This window comes from Monodelphis domestica, chromosome 3 (assembly GCF_027887165.1).
Source record: "Monodelphis domestica isolate mMonDom1 chromosome 3, mMonDom1.pri, whole genome shotgun sequence".
Lineage (NCBI taxonomy): Eukaryota > Metazoa > Chordata > Mammalia > Didelphimorphia > Didelphidae > Monodelphis > Monodelphis domestica.
The window spans coordinates 11,229,300-11,249,577 of NC_077229.1; the positions used below are offsets into that span (position 1 = coordinate 11,229,300).

General features: G+C 39.0%; 1 protein-coding gene across 3 annotated transcripts in view; it reads left to right on the forward strand.

Moving 5' to 3' along the window:
• Window positions 1-18,791, forward strand: part of LOC100616824 (zinc finger protein 189-like) — a 60,312-nt gene extending 41,521 nt beyond the window's left edge. For all 3 annotated transcript variants that reach the window (XM_007490726.3, XM_016433087.2, XM_007490728.3), the window contains exons 3-5: window positions 607-733; window positions 1,399-1,494; window positions 6,600-18,791. In XM_007490726.3, the coding sequence (XP_007490788.1) occupies window positions 607-733; window positions 1,399-1,494; window positions 6,600-7,195 (819 nt within the window). In that variant the 3' untranslated portion in view covers window positions 7,196-18,791. The remainder of the gene's footprint in view (window positions 1-606; window positions 734-1,398; window positions 1,495-6,599) is intronic.
• The last annotated feature ends 1,487 nt before the right edge of the window (window positions 18,792-20,278 follow it).

Sequence of the window (20,278 nt, forward strand, 5' to 3'; positions counted from 1 at the left end):
CACTGTCCATTTTTCTTTGGTTTCCTGGGCTTTCGCTGAGTTATTAGCAGAGAGTGCTTTACGTATGTTTGAAAGCTTGTGATCCCCACCAGTTTCAAGACCAGAAACCTTCTACTAAGTCTCTCCCTGACTGCCTCTTGGGCTTATTGTCTGGCAGTTATATAAAAGCAAATAAAAATGATCATTCATTCTGGTTACCCTGCGTATTCATTATTGTAGAAGTGGACATTTTGTACCTTTGAACTACATTTCCCAGAATTCTTTTAGTATTTCCCAGAATTCTCCTCCTCTCCACCATGGGGCGGGGTCATATTCTGTACATAGTTGGGTTCTTCCCACCCCCCCACCCCTTTCTTCTCACGTGACCCTGGCTTGAGTTAGTGCCCTTTTTACGCTTGCTTTTTATTTTAGTTTATTATTATAAATCTTATAAACATAATACTTGGAGTATGGGGTATTAATTTCAAAATCTACATTATGCCTAATCTAGAACAAAAAGAGACACCCGGGAGCTCCCTTAGTATTAGACAGAGACCAGAGCGACAGCTTTCTAGGACCCTTCCGATCTACAGGATGACATCCACGTGACTTTCTTTTTGCTTTTAGGAATCCATCCGGTTCAAGGATGTGGCGGTCTACTTTACGAAGTCTGTGTGGCAGCTTTTGGATCCATCTCGCAAAAAGTTGTACAAGGATGTGATGCTTGACAACTTCAGGACTCTGGTCTCCCTGGGTAAGAGGCTTTTTTGTGTCCCCCAATCTTCCCTATTAAGGGTTGTGGCTTGCTTTCGGGAGGAACGTTATGGAGAGTCTCTAGGTGGAGAAGTCTTGGGTGCTGGAGATGGGGGGTCGTGTGTGGAAGAGGGGGAGCAGCTGTGCGCTGGGGTTCCACGGGCAGCTTTAGTTCTGAAACGTATCCCGTCAGGCAGGAACTGTTCCTAGCTGTGGTGATACGAATGTGAAAAAGAGAGAGCAGCCGCCCATTGTAGGAGCTTGTGCTCCACTGGGCAAGACTACCCAAAACAAAGCGGAAGGGGGCGTGGGAAGGTCTACCTGGAGGGCGACTAGGTGGGAAGCGGAGAGACAACTGGCTTAGGAACATTCGGGAACTCGCATCCACTGACCTTTTGTTTCATGGGACTGCAAACTCCCGGATGAACTTGTGCTGATCTGTCGCCCTTCCCCCCATTCCTTCCGATCCTTTCTGGGCCAGTGTCCCAGTGTCGTGCCTGTTCCCCCTGGGAAGGTCCCGAGCCTAGGGCTCCCGTTCGCTGAGGCCTTCCAAGCGCCCTTCTGCCACCTCCTTTGGACATACTGCACAGCGTCCTTCACAGGGCAAGCCCAACCATTGGGTGATGGTGTGACTTTTCTCTTGATATTCCCATTTCCAATGAGCAGGTCTGGAAGATGATGACACAGCAGTAATTGACAGTTTGGAGAGAGGGGATGCTCTTTGGATCCCGGAAGAGGAAAAACGGGGGATTAGATGTCGAGGTGAGTGAGTGGAACCCAGGCAGGAGATTTTCTTTCCCACCACGGTATGGACGTTGGACAAGAAGCTTCCCATAACTCTTCTGCCCTAGGGAACACACTTGGGTCTGATGACTTGAGTTTTGGGGTGAACCTCATCTTATCTATTTTTTTCCATTATCCTCCCTTTCTAAAAGGGACTTAATTCAGAGGTTTTTCTTATCCTTAGAAGCCATGTTCTCCTGTTGTTTCTCACCTAACCTATCCCATGAAACTTCATCATAAAAGTACCCAGTGTTCTTCTGTGTCCGCATCTCACTGGTCATTTACTCCACTGTCTTTTTCCAGTGATGGGACTCCTCAATCTCTATTTATACATACCAACTGGAGCATTGCACAAAGAGTTATAGAATCCTAGATTCAAAACATGAGGGGAACTTGGAAGAGGATTAGGGTTAGCCAGCATATAATGCTTCAAGGGTAGTGAGGTAGTGTGGTAGAGTGCTGAGTCGAGAGTCAGGAGGACCTGAGTTCAAATTCTGCCTCGGACACTTACTGCCTGATTGACTATGTTCAAGTCCCTTACACAGAGATTAGTTTTCCTCTTCTGTAAAATGGACACTCTGGAGAAGAATATTGCAAACCAGTCCAAAATCTTTGCCAAGAAAGCCCTATAAAAATGGAATCAGAGAGTCATACACAACTGACTGACTTTACAACAACAATAACTAGATACTTATTATTTGCAAAATTCTTTATGAGTATTATTTCACTTCTACCACAACTCAAACATGTAGGTGATACTAGATCCCTTCCTGCCCCCTGCTTTTTACAAGCAGATACGCAAACTAAGATGAAGTTACTTGTCCAAGGACAGCATTTCCTATGGGCCTGAGCCATGATTTGAACTTGGCTCTTCCTGACTACAGATATAGCGTTCTATTCACTGCAACAACCAGTTACCCCAGAAAGGCGTGTGTGAATTTTGCTATCTTGAATTATAAATTATAAAACCTAAATTGTGAATTTTGCTATCTTGAATGATAAATCTTATACATAATCATTTGTGTTTTTACTAAATGATATTTATGGAGATTATAAAAAAGGATGTCAGTGGTTGGAGCCAAACCCTGTTTCCCTGCCTGCATGGGCTCTTCGTGGCCTTCAGTGGTCATCAGAAGAATCATCAGCAATGCCTGAACCACTTGAGGCCATCTTGGAGAGATCGGGCCAAATTGACCCATTCCCTCCAGGTGGACCTCCCAAACTATTGCTTATTTCCCCTCAAATCTAATGCAATCTCCCCTCCCCCCTGCCTATATCTTCATAAAAGTTCACACGGATGTTTCCACCATTAGAACATCGTCTCTAAGAGACAAGAACATATTTCATCTGACCTTCCTAGTCATCCAGGACCACCAAAAGCTATTTATTCAGTACATGTTTATTGTAAAGTCCATCAATTCCACTTTCATCTTTTTGATTTTTAAAAAATGTTTGCATGTCAATACCATTTTCCATCATTGTTTTCTAACACTTTGCAATCCGTGTCCCCTCCCTCTGTCCGTCCCACTCTTCAAGGCAGTAAGTAATGATGTAGGCTGTGCAGGGCTGACAGGATGTGTCCCTGTTCAATATCAGGCTTCATCGGCTCCTTCGGTGGCAGCGGAGAGCCCTTTGGGGGCTCAGATCTCTTGGAGCTATCCTGGCACCCTGCCTGGCTGATAGTTATTTTGTTCACAGTTGATCATCCACATTATCAGTCCTTCCAGGTTTTCTGGTGGCCATCCTGTTCTCTGTTTCTTATGGCACGGTACCCTGACGTCTGCTATTCCCCACTGGATGGGCATCCCTTCCATGTCCAGTCCTCTGCCACCCCCAAAAGAGCTACTATAAATATTCTGGTATAGAGAGGCCTTTTTAGTCTATCTTTGATCACTTTGGCATACAGACCTCATAGCGGTGTTGCCAAGTCAAAGAGTATATAGAGAGTTTTATGACCCTTTGCTCATGGTTTCAGATTAATTTCCGGAATGGTTGTATAACTTTAAAGCAAAACCAAAAGTCTATTAGTATATTAATTTTACTCCATATTATCTAACACTCATCATTTTCCTTTTAGGCCATATTAATCTCATAGGCATGAGGTAGTACCTGAGAGTTGTTTTGACTTGCTTTTATCCAATTAATAATGATTGGGAGCCTTTTTCCATATGACTTTAGATAGTTCTAATTTGTTAATCTGAGAATTGCCTGTTCATATCCCTTGATCATTTGTCCATTTGGGAAAACTTTATATTCTTATAATTTGACTCAGTTGAGAAATTATTTGAGAAATGGGGCCTTTTGCAAAAATATTTCCTGTAAAAAAATTGTTTTCCTAGTTTGTTTCCCTTCTAATCTTGGTTACATTGGCTTCATTTGTGCAAAAGCTTTTTAATTTAATGTATTTAAAATGGATGATTTTACATCTCATATAATTACCCTTTATTTCTAAATCATGTATCTATTTTGGCTTTACCTTAATATATGGCACGAGATACTCATCTATGCCTTGTTTCTGCCATAATGTTTTCTGTTTTTTCCAGCAGTTTTCGATAGTGAGTTTGTCTTCCAAAAGCTTTGATCTTTTAGTTTGTCAAACTGTATTACCATGGTCATTTTACTCTGTAGTGTTCAGTGCCGCATCTATTCTGTTGGTCCACTACTCTATTTTTTAGTATCTGATTGTTTAGATGATTGCCACTTTATAATGCAGTTTGAGATAGAATTTAGCTAAACCACCTCATTCATATTTTTTTCATTAAATCCCTTGATATTCTTTGCCTTTTGTACTTCTAGATCAATTTAATTATTATTTTTTCTAACTATGAAATCATTTTGGACTAATTTGGCATGGCTGAATAGATAAATTTAGGTAGAATTATCATTTTTTATTATATTGGCTCAGCCTACTCATGAGCAATTAATTTTTTTTCCAGTTGTTAGATGTATCTTTATGTGAAAAATATTTTGTTGCTGTGATCATATAGATCTTGGCAGGTAGAATCCCATATGTTTTATATTACCTACAGTTATTTTAAATGGGATTTCTTTTTCTATTGCTTCTTGGACTTTATTGGTAATATATAGAAATATGGATCATTTATGTGGGCTTATTTTATATTCTGCAACTTTGCTAAAGTTGTTAGTTGCTTTAATTAGTTTTTTAATTGATTTTCCAGGATTCTCTAAGTATCTCATCAAATTACCTGCAAAGAGTGATAGCTTTATTTCTTCATTTCTTATTTTATTTCCTCTAATTTTTCTTATCGCTACAGCAAGCATTTCTAGTACAATATTGAATAGTAGTGATGATAATGGGTGCCCTTGCTTCATTCCTGATCTTATTGGGAAGGCTTTTAGCATATCCCCATTACAAATAATGCTTGCTGATAGTTTTAAACAGACAGTATTATTTTGAGAAATGTTCCACTTATTCCATTTTTCTTTAGTGTTTTTAGAAGGAATGCATGCCATATTTTGTTTTGGTTAGTTGCCTTAGTGATAAGGGCAATTCATACAGATAGATTTCCTAATATTGAGCCATCCCTGAATTCATGATATAAAAAAACACCTAGTTATAGTTCATAATACTTGGTATATTCCCAAAATCTCCTTGCTAATATTTTATTTAAAATTTTCTCAAGTTTTGCAATTGATTATTTCTATGATTTTTGTTTTTGATTTGCTCATTCCTTAAGACTATTTAGTCTTATAAGACTAATTTTATAATTTTTTTCCCTGCAGCCCTTTGTGGAATGTAATTTTTATAGCATTATGGTCTTGAACATTTTCATTTTGAATTTCATTTCCTTCCTTCCACTCCCCACTTGTACCCTTTGAAAAGGCAAGAAAAACAAAATCCATTACAATTACAAATAATAGTTATGTAGGACCAAACCCCTAATCTTTATGTTTCCAACAATTGTGCTTTACTTTATGCTCTGAATCAACAATCTCTATCTGGAATTATACAAAATATTCTTCTCCAGTTTCTTCTGGAGTTGTAGAGGAGGAGGGAGAATGTTGATCCCTTTTCCTATATTTAAAAAAAAATCTAATTAATTTAGAATATTTTTTCATGGTTACATGATTCATATTCTTTCCTTCCTCTCTTCTCACCCTCCTCCCTTAGCCAACAAGCAATTCCACTAGGTTTTACATGTGCCATTGATCAAGACCTATTTCCATATTTATTAATATTTGCAATAGAGTGATCATTTTAGAGTCTACATCCCCAATCATATCCCCATCAAACCTTGCCTTTTCCCATGTCTTACAAAGATATTTCTTAATAATAATTTTGTCACTGTTTACAATGTTATCCTGCTTCTGCTCACTTTTCTTTGCATCCCTCCATATGTCTTCACAGATTCTTCTAAAAACACCATCATCTTTTTTGTACAAAAACTGTATTTTATAATCATATAATTTGTTCAACTCTTCCTTAATTGTGGATCTCCCCACAATTTCTTGTTCTTTGTTGAGCAGAGGGAGAATAGTATATGTTATCTATCTATCTGGCTGTCAGTTTTTCCATCTCTAGCAATATCGGTCTGTCTTGCCAGAAGTAGTGTTTTACTTTTTATTTCTACTTCTCAAATATTATTCCACCAGTTAAAACTTTGAGGCCAGGTCTTTTGATGAAAGAACTATCCTAAATTATATATAAAATAACATAGTCCATGCCCATTAAGAAAGGAAAGGCTGAGAATGTGAAGTCAGGTTAAAGGTATACCCAAAGTAAAAATCACTCTAAAAAAATTCTCCATAAACTGAAAGATCATGAATTTTAGCATTTAAATTTGAAAATCTCTTTGATTCAATAATTTTCCATAGCAGTGAATATCCCTTTAAGTGAAAGTTGCAAATACTATCCCCACAAAAAGTATTTGATAATCTATTGATTCCTAAGCAAAAGAAACAATTTAGGATAAAACTACATTTTGGGAATAATTGTGGAAGGGACCTGCATTATAATCTATGTCTTAGTTTTATGTCATAGACATCATAGCGTCGAGAAGCCTTGAGAATGGGGAATGCTTGAAGGTCTTTTCTAAGGACTAATATTGTTCATTCTTATTCAGATAATGAATGGAGGGAGGAAGGTTCCCAGAATGATCAACTGAGAAATGACGAGAGAAATTCTGGAGAGAGATCTTATCAATGTAATGAATGTGGAAGGTCTTTTGTCTCGAAATGGAATTTTGTTTGCCATCTGAAAATTCACACTGGAGAAAAACCTTACAGTTGCGATGAGTGTGGAAGGCCCTTTAGGTTGAGAAGTCTCCTTATCCGACATCAGCAAACTCACACTGGAGAGAAGCCTTATAAATGTGATGACTGTGGAAAGGCTTTTAGCTGGAGAAATAATCTTGTTGAGCACCAGAAAGTTCACACTGGTTATAAGCGTTATGAATGTTATCAATGTGGAAAGGGCTTTGCGTACAAATCTCATTTTGTTGATCACCAGAGGACACACACTGGAGAGAAACCTTATGAATGTGAAAATTGTGGGAAGGCCTTTACCCGGAAAAGTTATCTACTTCAACATCAGAGAAATCACACCTCAGATACACCTTATAAGTGTAATGAATGTGGAAAGGTCTATAGACATAAAACTAGCCTTTCTATGCATCAGAAAACTCACATTAAAAAGGAACCACCTGAATGTGATAATTAAGTAGATAGTATCCTCTTTAGCCAACATTAGTCTCCCTATTATTTCTTAGTTGAAAGAGGAACCTTTGGAATATAATGACTTTCCGTTTCTTTTAAAAGTACCAATAGGCTTTGTTTTAACAACACATTCTTTTATTTTTGTTTTCTACCTTTAGTGAAAGAGTAAGATTTATAAGATTACAAAGAATAAATGTTATATATAATGACTGGAATTTTTTTTCAAAAGATTCACAGTAGGCATTTCACCAGTCCTTGCTGATTGAACAGGAAAAAAAAAAACCTGATAGATGTTCTTTGGAGCTCTTAGCCAGTAGGACTGGTGAATCATAAGGTCCATCCTTGTGGATCTCAAGACATCTTAGTGATGTTATAGAACAATTGATGAGACTCAGTCAGACTGGGATGGATTCTTTCAGCTAGCTGTGAGACTCTTCTCTCCTTATCCTGAGAGTTTTTGGAAAGCAGTGATCAGCAGCTGAATCAGGACATTCCTGGTCCTCCAAACCACACCAATAAATGGAGAGGCATAAGGAATACCTCTTTCTTCAGAAATATACATAAGGCTATGTGAAACTTGGTCCCACTTGGACTTTGTCTTGACAAAAGTGGGACACATCTCATAATAAACCTTGACATTCAGCAAGTTATTCTGGGGACTCATACAGAGAGTAATGTATCACCATGCTATGAATTTAATATGAATTGTACCTCTCCTTCCTTTTTAAAAGGAAAGATTTTGGTCTTATCCAAACCCTTTGGAACTTGAAATCTAATTTGTATAAGGAGATTGCCTCATGGTGCTCTGGCATCCCGGATGTGTGAATTTAATATGAATTGAACCTCCTTATTCCATTTGAAAATATATTCTTGCTTGACATCAGCCCCACCCTTTAACTAGACAGGCATGCGTACTATGACAGGATGCCAGAAGTCTCATGACTAAATTCCAGGAAAAGGCTGGCACCTGCACCCTGCAATGGGTGGTACCTCCAGAAGTCAAGACTCAGACCAGGACTGAGATTAAATTTGTCCAGAGAGTCCCAGGAGGAGTGATGAAAACTGACTTTATAAGAGAGTAACAACTCTCTCTCTTGCTGGACAAGAGCCACTCTCTCTTCTCTGGAGTATCAAACACTCGGCATGCATCAACCTATCTAAAGGTCATCCAGTTGCTCAAGCTGGGAAATGATATAAATAAAAATTAATCTGGGGGCAGCTGGGTAGCTCAGTGGATTGACAGCCAGTCCTAGAGATGGGAGGTCCTGGGTTCCAATCTGACCTCAGACCCTTCCTAGCTGTGTGACCCTGGGCAAGTCACTTGACCCCCATTGCCTAGCCCTTACCGCTCTTCTGCCTTGGAAGCAATACATAGTATTGATTCTAAAGTGGAAAGTAAGGTTTTTAAAAAAATAATCTAGAATCTTATTACTAGATTTATAAGCATTTATTAGTAAAAAAGGAAGAGAGAAATATGGTTTCAGCCTTTCTAATTTGAGTTAAGAAGCCAGTATTCCATTGTAGCCATGAGATCAGCAGATGAGAAAAGGGCTCAGGGAGAGAAAGCCAGCCCAGACAGTGTTAGTTCAAGTCCTGATGGGGAAAAAGAGAGCTCCACAGTGTTTCTCACTGGCTTTTCGAATTGATGTTCCTCCCAACCCTTGATCTTTCCTTGGCCAATGCCTTTCAAACGTCTTGCTTGTCTCCATGGTGACTTAAGATAGGCCAGCGCCAGGGCATTGGCACTGATTGCTGGGACCATATGACTGATAACTATGTTGAGTCACTGAATGTGGGGATCAATTTACTTTGCACAATCCCCTCGTTATTATTTGGGAGACCAGCAGATTGAGTCTCCCTACTCTTGTTTCTCTAGGAGATTAACATGTTGGTCTCCAGTGAATCATTCCACATTGGGAGTCTATAAAGTTAGGATTTTGTCACTGCATAAGAGCATAAAAGATATTGTACAGGAAGTGTAGCCAAGATGACAGCAGAGTAGCGGAGAAAGGCTGAAACAATATCCTTCCAAACCACTTTTTAAAAACCACTTCAAAAGGACAAGAGCTTTCCTGTTGAACACAATATGAAAGGTAGAATGGATTTCCACAAAAAAATGGTAATCCAGAAGCAAAACAGCACATGGAGAAATGCAGACTGTTCAACTGCCCACCTACTGAGCCATACTCTGAATCAGGGCTCAGGCAATGCCAGGATCCAAGATTGGAAGCTACACCAACAAAACAGCACCCCAGACTCACCCTTTAAAGCACCAGACCCTTGGAGTGAAGTCTGGAGGTCCATAGCATGCTGGGCACTCTCAAGCCTCTGTGGCACCAGTGAGGACAGCCTTAGGGCATAACCTAGAGAACCAGGTCATAGGCAATGCCTGGATCCCAAATTGAGGGCTATACCAACCAAAGAATGCCCCAGAGGAGAGAAACTTTCAAAGACTTACCCCAGGGCAACCTGCCTAATCCAGTAAACCAGCAAAGAAGAGAGACTCAACTAGCTTACAGTCCACAAACAAAAAAATAAATAAAGATAACAAGACTGAAAATATGAGTAAACATCAGAGAAAGGAGATAACTATTGAAAGCTTCTATGGGGATAAGGAACAAACAATAGAGCTGGCAAAAGATGATGGGATCCAAGGAAATAAAAAAAAAAAACCCTCAAAAACCCCTGGAAACTGGGATCATACTCTGGAAGAACTCAAAAAGGAACTCAAAACCCAAATAAGACAGGTTGAAGAAAAATGGGAAAAAGAAAACAACAGCCTAAAAAGCAAAATTGAGCAACTTGAAAAAGAGACACAAGAAGGTAAGGAAGAAAAATGTGTCTTAATAACCAGAATTGACCTATTGGAAAAAGAAACAAAAATATCAAATGAAGAAAAGTGTCTTGAAAAGAAGAATGGACTAAATGAAGAAGGAGAATCAAAAGGTCATAGAAGAAAACCAGTTTTTAAAAATTAGAATGGGGCAATTAGAAGCTAAAGACTTGACGAGACATCAAGAAACAATAAAACAATCAAAAGAATTAAAAAAAAATAGAAAAATATGAAATCTCTTATTAAAAAATATGAACTGGAAAATAGATCCAGGAGAGACAGTTTAAGAATTATTGGACTATCTGAAAGTTATGACCAAAAAAAAAAAGCCTAGACATCATATTATAAAAAATTACCCAAGAAAACTACCCTGATGTTCTTGAAAATGAGGGTAAATTAGAGATTGAAAGAATCCACAGACACACCTCCTGCAATAAATCCCTGAATGACAACTCCCAGGAATGTTATAGCCACGTTCTAGAGCTCTGAGGCCAACTCTGAGAGAGTTCAGAAGGCAAGGAAACTGGGGCTACAACCAAGAATCATCTACCCATCAAAATTTACTGTGTTCTTTTCAGGGAAAAGTATGGCTATTTAATAAAATAGAAAATTCCAAGCATTCCTGAAGAAAAGCCCAGACTTAAACAGAAAATTTGTTACCCAAATACAAAATTCAAGAGAACCATAAAAGGGTAAATAAGAAAAAGAAAGATGTAAAGGCTTCAACAAGGTCAAATTGTTTATATAACAATATCGTAAGATGATATTTGACTCTTAAATATTTTTAGCATTATCATAGTAATTAGAAGAAGTATACAGAGACAGAGGGTGTGGGACTGTTTAGGATGATAGTGAAAAAAAGGTATTGTACATTTCATGGAGGGAGTTACTACAATTTGAGTAATAAGAGGAAGGAGGAGAGAAAGAAAAATGATCAGTAGGTGCATTGACATACCCTCTTCTTGACACAAGTGTTTACAATCAGGATAAATGAAGGACTCAATCCACCCCCCACCCAGTTAAGTTCATTATATCCAGAGATTCACCCCTAATCTCATCATGTAGTGTTTGATTTATGTAAGCATTCTTACAGGATCTTCTCCAGAAGATCTGTTTTCCTGGTCCAGGGTGTTGGTGATTATCTTTTCCTAAAATTTCTTTAAAAAGATATTGGACTTTGGACTTTTAGGATAATTACACAATTGACAGTGGTTTTTAGTTAGATGCAACCAGATGATCATTTGATCTTTCTCTCATCTCTAACCTTTACTAATAAATAATTATACATAAATATATAGTCTCCATGGGATTTTTTTTTTATCATAATAGGAAGACACTTGCCTCTGGTCCCACATGATTCCTGGTGTCTAAAGGACTGACCTCTAACTCAGACTGAGGTCAGGTCTGTCCAGGTTGGGAAACCCACAGGCAGTGACATCATTGGGGTTATAAATTGGAGATTAAGTAATCAGTACTGTCTCTTGACTAGCAGAGGGAGATGAGATGAGTGACAGATTAGTTAGGCTACTAGCCATGTGATTATGTGCATTTTCTCTCTCCAATTGGCTTTAGTTATCTAATAAATAATTTTTCAATTAATATACAGTGTCAAGAGAATTTTAATCTAAACAATTGGGTGACCACCTGAGAATCTGAACTCTTTTTCTAAGATTTTTCTTGTCTTATGAGAGTGACATATATAGAATAGAATTATTTTTATAAGTTCTGACTTCCTGAGAAGCTGAACTCATTAGGAGAAAATTTGGGTAGGATGACTATTTGTCATGTGTATTTGTTAGTTATTTTCTTCTTCTTTTTTTTGGTTGAGAGTGTTGTGAAAATAGGTTGGGAGAGCAATGAAGTTAACAAGATAACCAGACTCTGAAGTTATAAAAATGAAAGGACTCAATGTAGGTCTGTGTTGGCAAACCTATGGCACATGTGCCAGAGGGGCCTGCTCCCTTCCCCATCTCTACTGTACCTGAGGATATTTCTCACTTCACCCACCCCTCTGCCCAGGATTCCAATGGGAGCGCTTCCTCCCTCCCAGTAAGGGGGCATCTCACATGTGACATGAAGGTGCAATTTGCGCAAAGAGTTTGCCATCACTGGTCTAGGTTAACAATAAAGGAGTAAGAAAGAGATGACCATTAGTTTTCTCTCCACCTTTCTTTAAAATTAAACTGTGCCTAAACTGTTCAACAAAACTACATTGAAGGTGGAGGTTCAAACAGTTTCTAACCTAAATTTTTTTTGGGGGGGTCTTTGTGAATGGGAAATATATATTTTCCTATAAGAATCTTACCCCACAGGTGTTAATTTGTTGGAAGAATACTATGCCAAGTGGAGACATTTTATATAAATTGCTTATCTTGTGAGGAAAAAGAAATTGCTGCCAACAGAGTCATGATGGCCTCAAAAAGCCATTAGCCTTTGTAAGAAATGTTTTAAGACTATAACCACCCCAACTGGGGAACCCATTTGGCCCCATTTTGGATCTTTTGAATATAAGATGTTAGGAGAGTTAAAATTAGTTATTGGAAATAAACCCCCCCAAACAATCAAATTATTGGTTTATTTGGGCTGTGCTACTTGATGATTCTACTAAGATTCAACCAATGAGACAAACTTATAACCAGTTTTCTACTGCTTTTTCATATCTTTTCATCTGGACTTTCTGCCATTATCTGAGTCTACTCCTATTCCCTCCTTTCAGTGACCCTGCCCAAAGTTTCTTTTGCTTCTCTGTCCCCTACATATTCTTTTCACCAATGCCCAGATCCTTTCTCTCTTTCTTTTCACAGTTTTGGCCCTTGCTCCAACCCATTCCCCAAGGCTCTCACCATTTCTGGACCTCCCCAACCTACCCCACCCACTGAAGCCCTAGCCATTCCCATCTTCCCTTCCCCAGGTGAGACCAACCCTTTCTGACCACACCCTCTCATTCTGCACCCCTCCTTCACCTCCTCACTTTGCTCCTGCCTCAACTTCCCCAACAACTCTCTTCATTCCACCTAACCAGAGCCTCCTCCTCTTTCTCTTCTCTACTCAGTCTCCATGTGGACTCTAGACTCTCAATAGTGGAAAATGAAGACTCCCCTAAAGGCCTATTTCTTCTGAGGGAAGTGCACATGATTCTAGAAGCAACTTAGTGACTGAGAAATTATGTCCTGTTCTCCCCCTTATATCTCAAAATGGGGGTAAAGGACATACCCATGTTTGATTTAGAACTACTCATTGTTCTCTGATTTGAGGCCATTTTTTGGAGTTTTAATCCAAGCTGAGATGATGTAATGGACCTAATCCATGTCTTACTCACTGAAGGAGAAAGATAGGCAATTCTTGAGAAGGATAGGAATTCTTAAAATGTTGATGGGAAACATTGGCCATTATAGGACTCATAATAGAACCCCAATAATCCTGAGGACTATGTGAGGTTATATGAGGCCAGGAAGGCACTGTTAGAAGGAATGAGGGATTGTTCTACTCATCCCATAATTGGAAAAAATTTGAATATGTTAATCAGGAAAAAAAATGAATGTCCAAACTAGTTTTATGATGGAGGATGTGAAGCAGCTAAAGAATATGCATTTTTAGATTCCATTAAGACCAATGATGCTCCTATTATTATACAGCACCATTTTGTGAACCACTCCTTGTAGTTCACAATGATAGAGTATTTTCCCAAGCATTATCCAGGCTGGGCTAGAATGAATATAGAACAGTTGAAAAGGAGAACTCTATATGTTTTTGAAAGGTGTGAGCTTAAAAAGAGTTAAACAGGTTAGAAAAAGAGAGACATCTATCTTGTCACCAATTTTAACATCTGCCATTGAGGAACTCAAAGCTCCTTTAAAAGAGGTCACTAAAATTCTGGTCTAGTTAACAGATAGATTGTTATTTCTATGGCAGGCCAGATCATGTAGCAATAAATTGTAGGAGAAGAATTTGGAATTTAGGAATAAAAACTGTAATAATAACAGAGACTCAAACAGAACCCACAGTTCTGAAGCAAACCAGAGTGGCCACTCAAGGGAATTGTACTCATTGTGGAGGATGCCATGATTGGCGATGGTGAGAGGGAGGGGGAGGGACCTTGGAGTCTGAGGCTGGTATCTACTCCTTTCCAGATCCTGATGTTTTGATGTCAGTTATTCCAGTCTGTTCTATTCCCTCTTGTAAAGAGCCTCATGTGACTCAATTTTGGAGACCCTTATTATCATTGGTCCTGGACACTGGGGCTTCCAGATCAGTCTTAGGAAGCAAACTCAATTCTGAACATCCTTCCATTGGTTCTTTAAATCTGATAGGAGTGTCAGGGAAGTCTCAAAATGTTAGTAAGCTTTTTCCTCCTGTTGTAGGCCCCTGTCATCAGAACATTCGTTCCTCCTAATGCCTGACTTCCCTTTGAATCTATTAGGGAAAGATCTCTTATGTAAACTTAGGACCATGAGATCATGCCTTCCAGATGGCTTTTCATCTCTACAATTGCCTGAGGATCCTGTGACTTTATTCCCAATCCTCCTTCCTAATAGTAAGGAGATAGTAGCTCCTTCCTTTGAAATCCCAGCAGACATCCCTGAATCTCTTTGGGTGTCATCCCCTTCTGATGCAGGCCTGCTTATGTCGGTTGTTTTTGTTTGGTTTAAGGCAAGAGGCACCCCTTTTACCTTCCATTCCTCAGTATCCTTTAAACAAGGAAGCTAGTGAAGGGATGTCACCAACAATTGATTCATTGATTGAAAATGGAGATAATAATTTCATGCAAATGTGAATATAATTTTCTAATTCTCCCAGTAAAAAACTCAAGTCAGGCCCAGATGGGAAGCCTCTTTATTGTTTTGTACAAGATCTGTATGCAGTTAATTTACATGTTATACCTAGGAATCTAGTGGTTACAAATCCTGTAATCATCATATCAGTCCCTAGGAAAGCTACATGTTTTATATTCGTAGACTTCAGTTTCACATTTTCTCCATTCCTTTCCATATAAATTCTAGGAAAATATTCACTTTCTTTTGGAAAGGTTCTTAGTGAATATGAATTCAATTGCCTTAGGAGCATGTAGATAGCTCAACATTAACCTCTCAAATTTTACAGCAGGACTTGGTTGCTATCATTTTTAAGGGTTCTATTTTAATTCAATATGTTGATGACTTCTTTTTAGAAGCACCAGATGCAGAGACATACCAGGAAGATAGTAGACATGTCCTCTTACAACTCCACCAAAGAGTGGAGTTTATGGGTCAAAGGTTCATTGGTGCCTTCAAAATGTGGAATATTTGAGCTTTATTTTAGCTGCTGATACCTGCTCCATTTTCCTCTAGTGCATTGAAGCTATTCAGAGACTCCTCCATTTTCTTAGAGGCAGATGGGAGTAAGCTTGGGGGTACAGGGTTCTGTAGACAATGGATTGCCCATTATGGGGAAATTACTAAGTCCCTTGTAGCTCTGCCTAGAACTGGACATTATAAAGTTCATCTTATTATAGTGGACCAATCACCAGTTGGATAAAAGCCTTCCATAACTGTTCCCCGATTTGGTCCACCTACACACATTGATTCAGATAGGGCAACTCATATTCCTGATTCTATTTTTATCCCAGGTTTATTCTTGTTTGGGAATTACTCCAAAATTCCATATACCCTTCCATCCCCAGAGCTCAGGACTAGTTGAACAGATAGAGAACTTTAAAACATGATTGGCAAACTATGCACTGAGACTCACTTGAAATGGCCTGGGTTTCTACTCTTAGCCCCATTTTACCTGTGCAGCAGACCTAGGGGAGGTCTACATGTCTCACTATTTGATATACTTTTTGATAGACTAAACCTTTTCCCCCATCATACACATCATAGTGGGGGGACATTTCTGTTGCTTCTTCTATACAAGATGTCATGACTCTGGAGCAGCTATATAGGCAGGACCCTTGGATTTCCCACTCCATGATTTACATCATGGAGACAAGGTATATATAAAGAATTATGATCAAACTTGAAGTACTCAACATGCTTGGAACTCCCTTTGAATTGTTGCTAACTACTCCAACTTCCATGAAAATTGGAGAAAATAAACTCTTGTACTCATTGCTTGTATGTAAAACTGATACTTTTTAGTGATACTGATGAACTGTATCCTATCACTTTCATTGTAAATTTTTGACTATTTGTCTTTGGATTTGGTTTTGCTTTTATTCTTATTATCTTTTTGTGATTAAGATTCTTATAAGTAAACCTAATTTAGTTTGTTCCATTAAAAAAATGCTACTTTCATTTGGCATTTTGTTCAACCATATTACATTTTCCTCTTTTATTCCCTCTTTTGATGACTGGACTAAGGATAAAGCTATTATTTAGATTCCTAGCCAAATAGAATATACTCTAACCCAAGGCAAGGCCAACAGACCTTATGGATGCTGGGTCTGTCACCAGCTCCATTCGACCTCTGTTTTATTGTGGGCAAAATTCAGTCCATATGAGTGAGATTTTACCTCAATTTGTTCCTAACGGGGGTCATATATTAGCTCATAAACCTTTTGTCCCTCTTGCTTTTGTTATATGCCATATCAGTAGTGACAAGTAGATCCCATCTGCCTGGTCACAACCACCATCAATGGTCTTTGAAGATTCACAGATTTTCAAATCTCGGTTGATTTTAACATGTCATCTAAGGTAATTTTTCAAATATATGGGATACCCACTACCACTGACTGACCATTTACCTGCCTTTGACTTGTGTGTTAAAAGAGGCAAAGGACCATTGAGTAGCAGATATATGGGTGAAAATGTAACTTACAACATCACCATTCTGTTCCCTATCACAATATTTATCTGTCCTAACACAAAGCTCAATAGCATAGAGGAAAGGTTCCATCATATATATCCTTTGCAACTGCTACTGCCTCATCACAATTGAAGACCAACTTCCCTTGGGGTTTGGTGACCCCTGAACAATTCTATGTGTGTAACTCCTCAAGCTTACTCTTCCCTTCCCCAAGGGTGGTATGGGGCCTATGGTCTGGCCTATCTAACTATGCCAGTGTTGATGCATAATCAGTTTATTGGCCAAGTAGACAAGTCCATGGCTAGGAATTTGGGCACTTCGTGGCATCTACAGAGTAAGTCATCTAGGCCTAATTCAATAGCCACTTCCTCTGCAGCACAGAGATTGTTCTCGACTGCTCTACCCAGTTTTAGGATGACGTCAGTAAGAGATTTTATTAGAAATATCTCTGGTGAGGTTGAGAAGTTGGCTCACGACAATTCAAGCCATCTTCTGAACTTCTAAAGCTATCTTCTTTTTCAGATTTCTTGACAAAGACAAAATTCAAAATCAGCTAGTCTTTGATATGTTTATGGCCGTTTCTAGGGTCAACTGTGCTCTTGTTAATCAGTCCTGTTCTTACATGACTAGATCAGGTGTAATTGTTACAGATGTCTATAAGCTTCAAAGGATTTTTAATGACATTTATTAAATTGTTTAGAGACCCATGTGACATCAGATGGTGCATGGTGGAACATCTCATGGCTATGGGGGACAGCTGTTAGCAAGTGTGATCAAATGGGTCTTTTTAATTCTAGGAATTTTTGTCCTTTTCAGACTTTGCCTTAGTTTCTGTGTTAAAGTGTCTACCAAGTTTTTACCAAGAGAAAAACTTATATACATGCATTCTGAGAATTGTGAACTTGTGACCATGTATTATTAGACTAAACTTTTAAGTAATCAATCTGTATTTTGGGGGGGAATGCACATGTTTAACTGTTGTGTTGTATAATGGGGTTTGAGAAATGATCTTTTAATTTTTTTTATTAGTTTTAAGTGTGATTTTAAAAAATACTTCAATTTATGGAATTTTAAATGATATTTGGTGTCAAAGAATCAGTTTATACGTCTAACAGCCCTGACAGCATTGCATACCCCAAAGCTTACCAGCGTTGGCGAAGATGTGGCACGCATGCAGAGCCAGCACTCGGAGAGCTGCTCCGTTCCCCCTCTTCCCAGCACCTGAGGAAATGTCTTGCATGCCCCACCCCTCTGTCCAGCCACCAGTACTTGGCTCTCCCCAGTAATGCAGGGGGCTCACAGATAGCTTGAATTTGCCCTCTGGCCACTCAAACCTGGAAAAGGCTCGCCAATGCTGGCTTTGACTACTGAAACCTGCCACTGGTTATTAGATCTCATAGGGCTATAATTGACATTGGAGTCCGATTCCAGGAAAACTACAAAGGGATTGCTAACAAGCCACTGACGATCTCTGTAGAGGTGACAAATGTCAGTGCCAAAGCAAGGGAAGTGTCTCGGGGAGAGTTGAAAACATTCTGAGGTATGCCTCCTCTGACTTAGTCTGTAAGAACATCCTTATTTGGCCCTGACTATGGCTTGCTATCCTTATGATTCATGGATGGAGTCATGAAATCAGACGAGGGGACCACATCCTCTCTTTTTGTCAGACTCCTGTCCTTTTTGTTTTCCTTTGGCCTGGCAACTTTCTTTAGTCATGGAAGATGGTGGGGTAATGCAATACTGTTACACCTGACCTACATGCTTGTAGGATATAAGCTACGTCCACTAAACCTTGAAGATATATTGGAGAATTGTTATAATTTTATATATGTATAGACATACATATATATTTCCTCATATTTTTGGGAAAGATGATTCATATATTATTATGTGGCTTATTTAATGCATTCTTAAATCAGTAACTTAGTCACACATCCTTTACAAAGTCTATTGTAGTTGTAAATAAATATTTACCATGTTGGAACATTGTTTTGTGTTATGTTATGAGTGCCATCATAAATCCAGCCAGACTAAAAAGATGACAGCAAGAGAACATGTCCCCAGAAATCACACACTACATCATGAGACACTGAGTGAGCCTCTGGATAGAATGAACTGAACTGCAGGGTGTTGGGTTTTCCATCCACTTCTATCCTTCCCATGCACCATGATTCTATCTTGATTGTAAAACTCTTGTGCCAAAAGGGAGGAATGCTCCCTAATGGCCCCTTGTCAATGCATTTATCAACAATTTTTTAATATGTTAAGAAATAACCAAGTGTAGACTCTCAATGAAATGTATAATATCTTTGGGCCCTTAGAGACAATCCTAAATGTATAGATACAATATATGGGAAGATTCACTGGGGAGATTTAACATATTGGTTTCCTCAAAGAATAATAAGGGGGATTATGTGATACGATGAGGAAGTGGGCTCAGAATTCTCAGCTTCTACTGATCACCAACATATCATTGAACAGAGATCTGTGGAGAATGTGGCCTTCTCATGAGATTTCAGCAGTCCCCAGTAATCTGGGCAAAGGAAATTGGTTCACTACACTCTGAATAGGTTTCTTCTTGGGTCCTGTTTATGCCATAAACAAAATTCTGGGCCCCAGTTTGGGGGGGAGGGGTTCCAATCAAACCTCATTAAAAATCAGTATCCTTAAGAGAAGAAATACAATGACGTCCCTAGGATTGTCCTGCAAGGGGCTTGGTATAAGAGATTCTCTCTTGACCAAAAATTAGGAATATCAACATTACAAGTTGGTACATTAAAATTCATTCTCTGCAGTAGAGAGATAATCCTCTCCTATCAGGTTTCTCATATTGAAGGAATGTATAAATTGTCCTTTGCTCAGTATTATCCAACTCTCAACCTGCAACGCATAGGTTTGTCATCTAAGTAGAGTTTGCTCCCCCTGACATGAAATGTAAGACCTGATAATAGAAGACAGAAAGTGATTGTGATTGCCTTTTTTTCTTTCTTCCCATATTGAGAAAGACAGGACAAGAGTTTGGGAGAAAGGTAAACTGGAGGGAGACCCAGTGATAGTGATCTGGCTTAAGAAAAGCTTCCTTCTCTCCATTCTATCCCAACCATAAACACCAAGAAGAGAGGAAAAGGGAGAAGGGCCAAGGAGCTCCTCCTACTATTTGTGAAGCTTCACCCTAACATTGGTTAATCCTACTGCCTTTGCCAAAGCATTCATTTTTCCTGTGAGGCTCCCATAATACTCTGCCCCTTCTCTCTGTAAAGGTCAGTGGGCAGCTAGAGTCAGAGAAACCAGCCCTGGGTTTGGTCCTAGAACTCCCTACAATACTCCCTCTGATCAGTTTTTTTTCCATCTTTCTCTGTTCTTTATCTACCTCTCCCACATTTGCCCTACATAGAGCAGTGCCCAATACACTGCCTCCTCAGAGGAGTAGTGACAGGAGAAGGGATGGTGCAGGCTCATGTCCCATTCTCC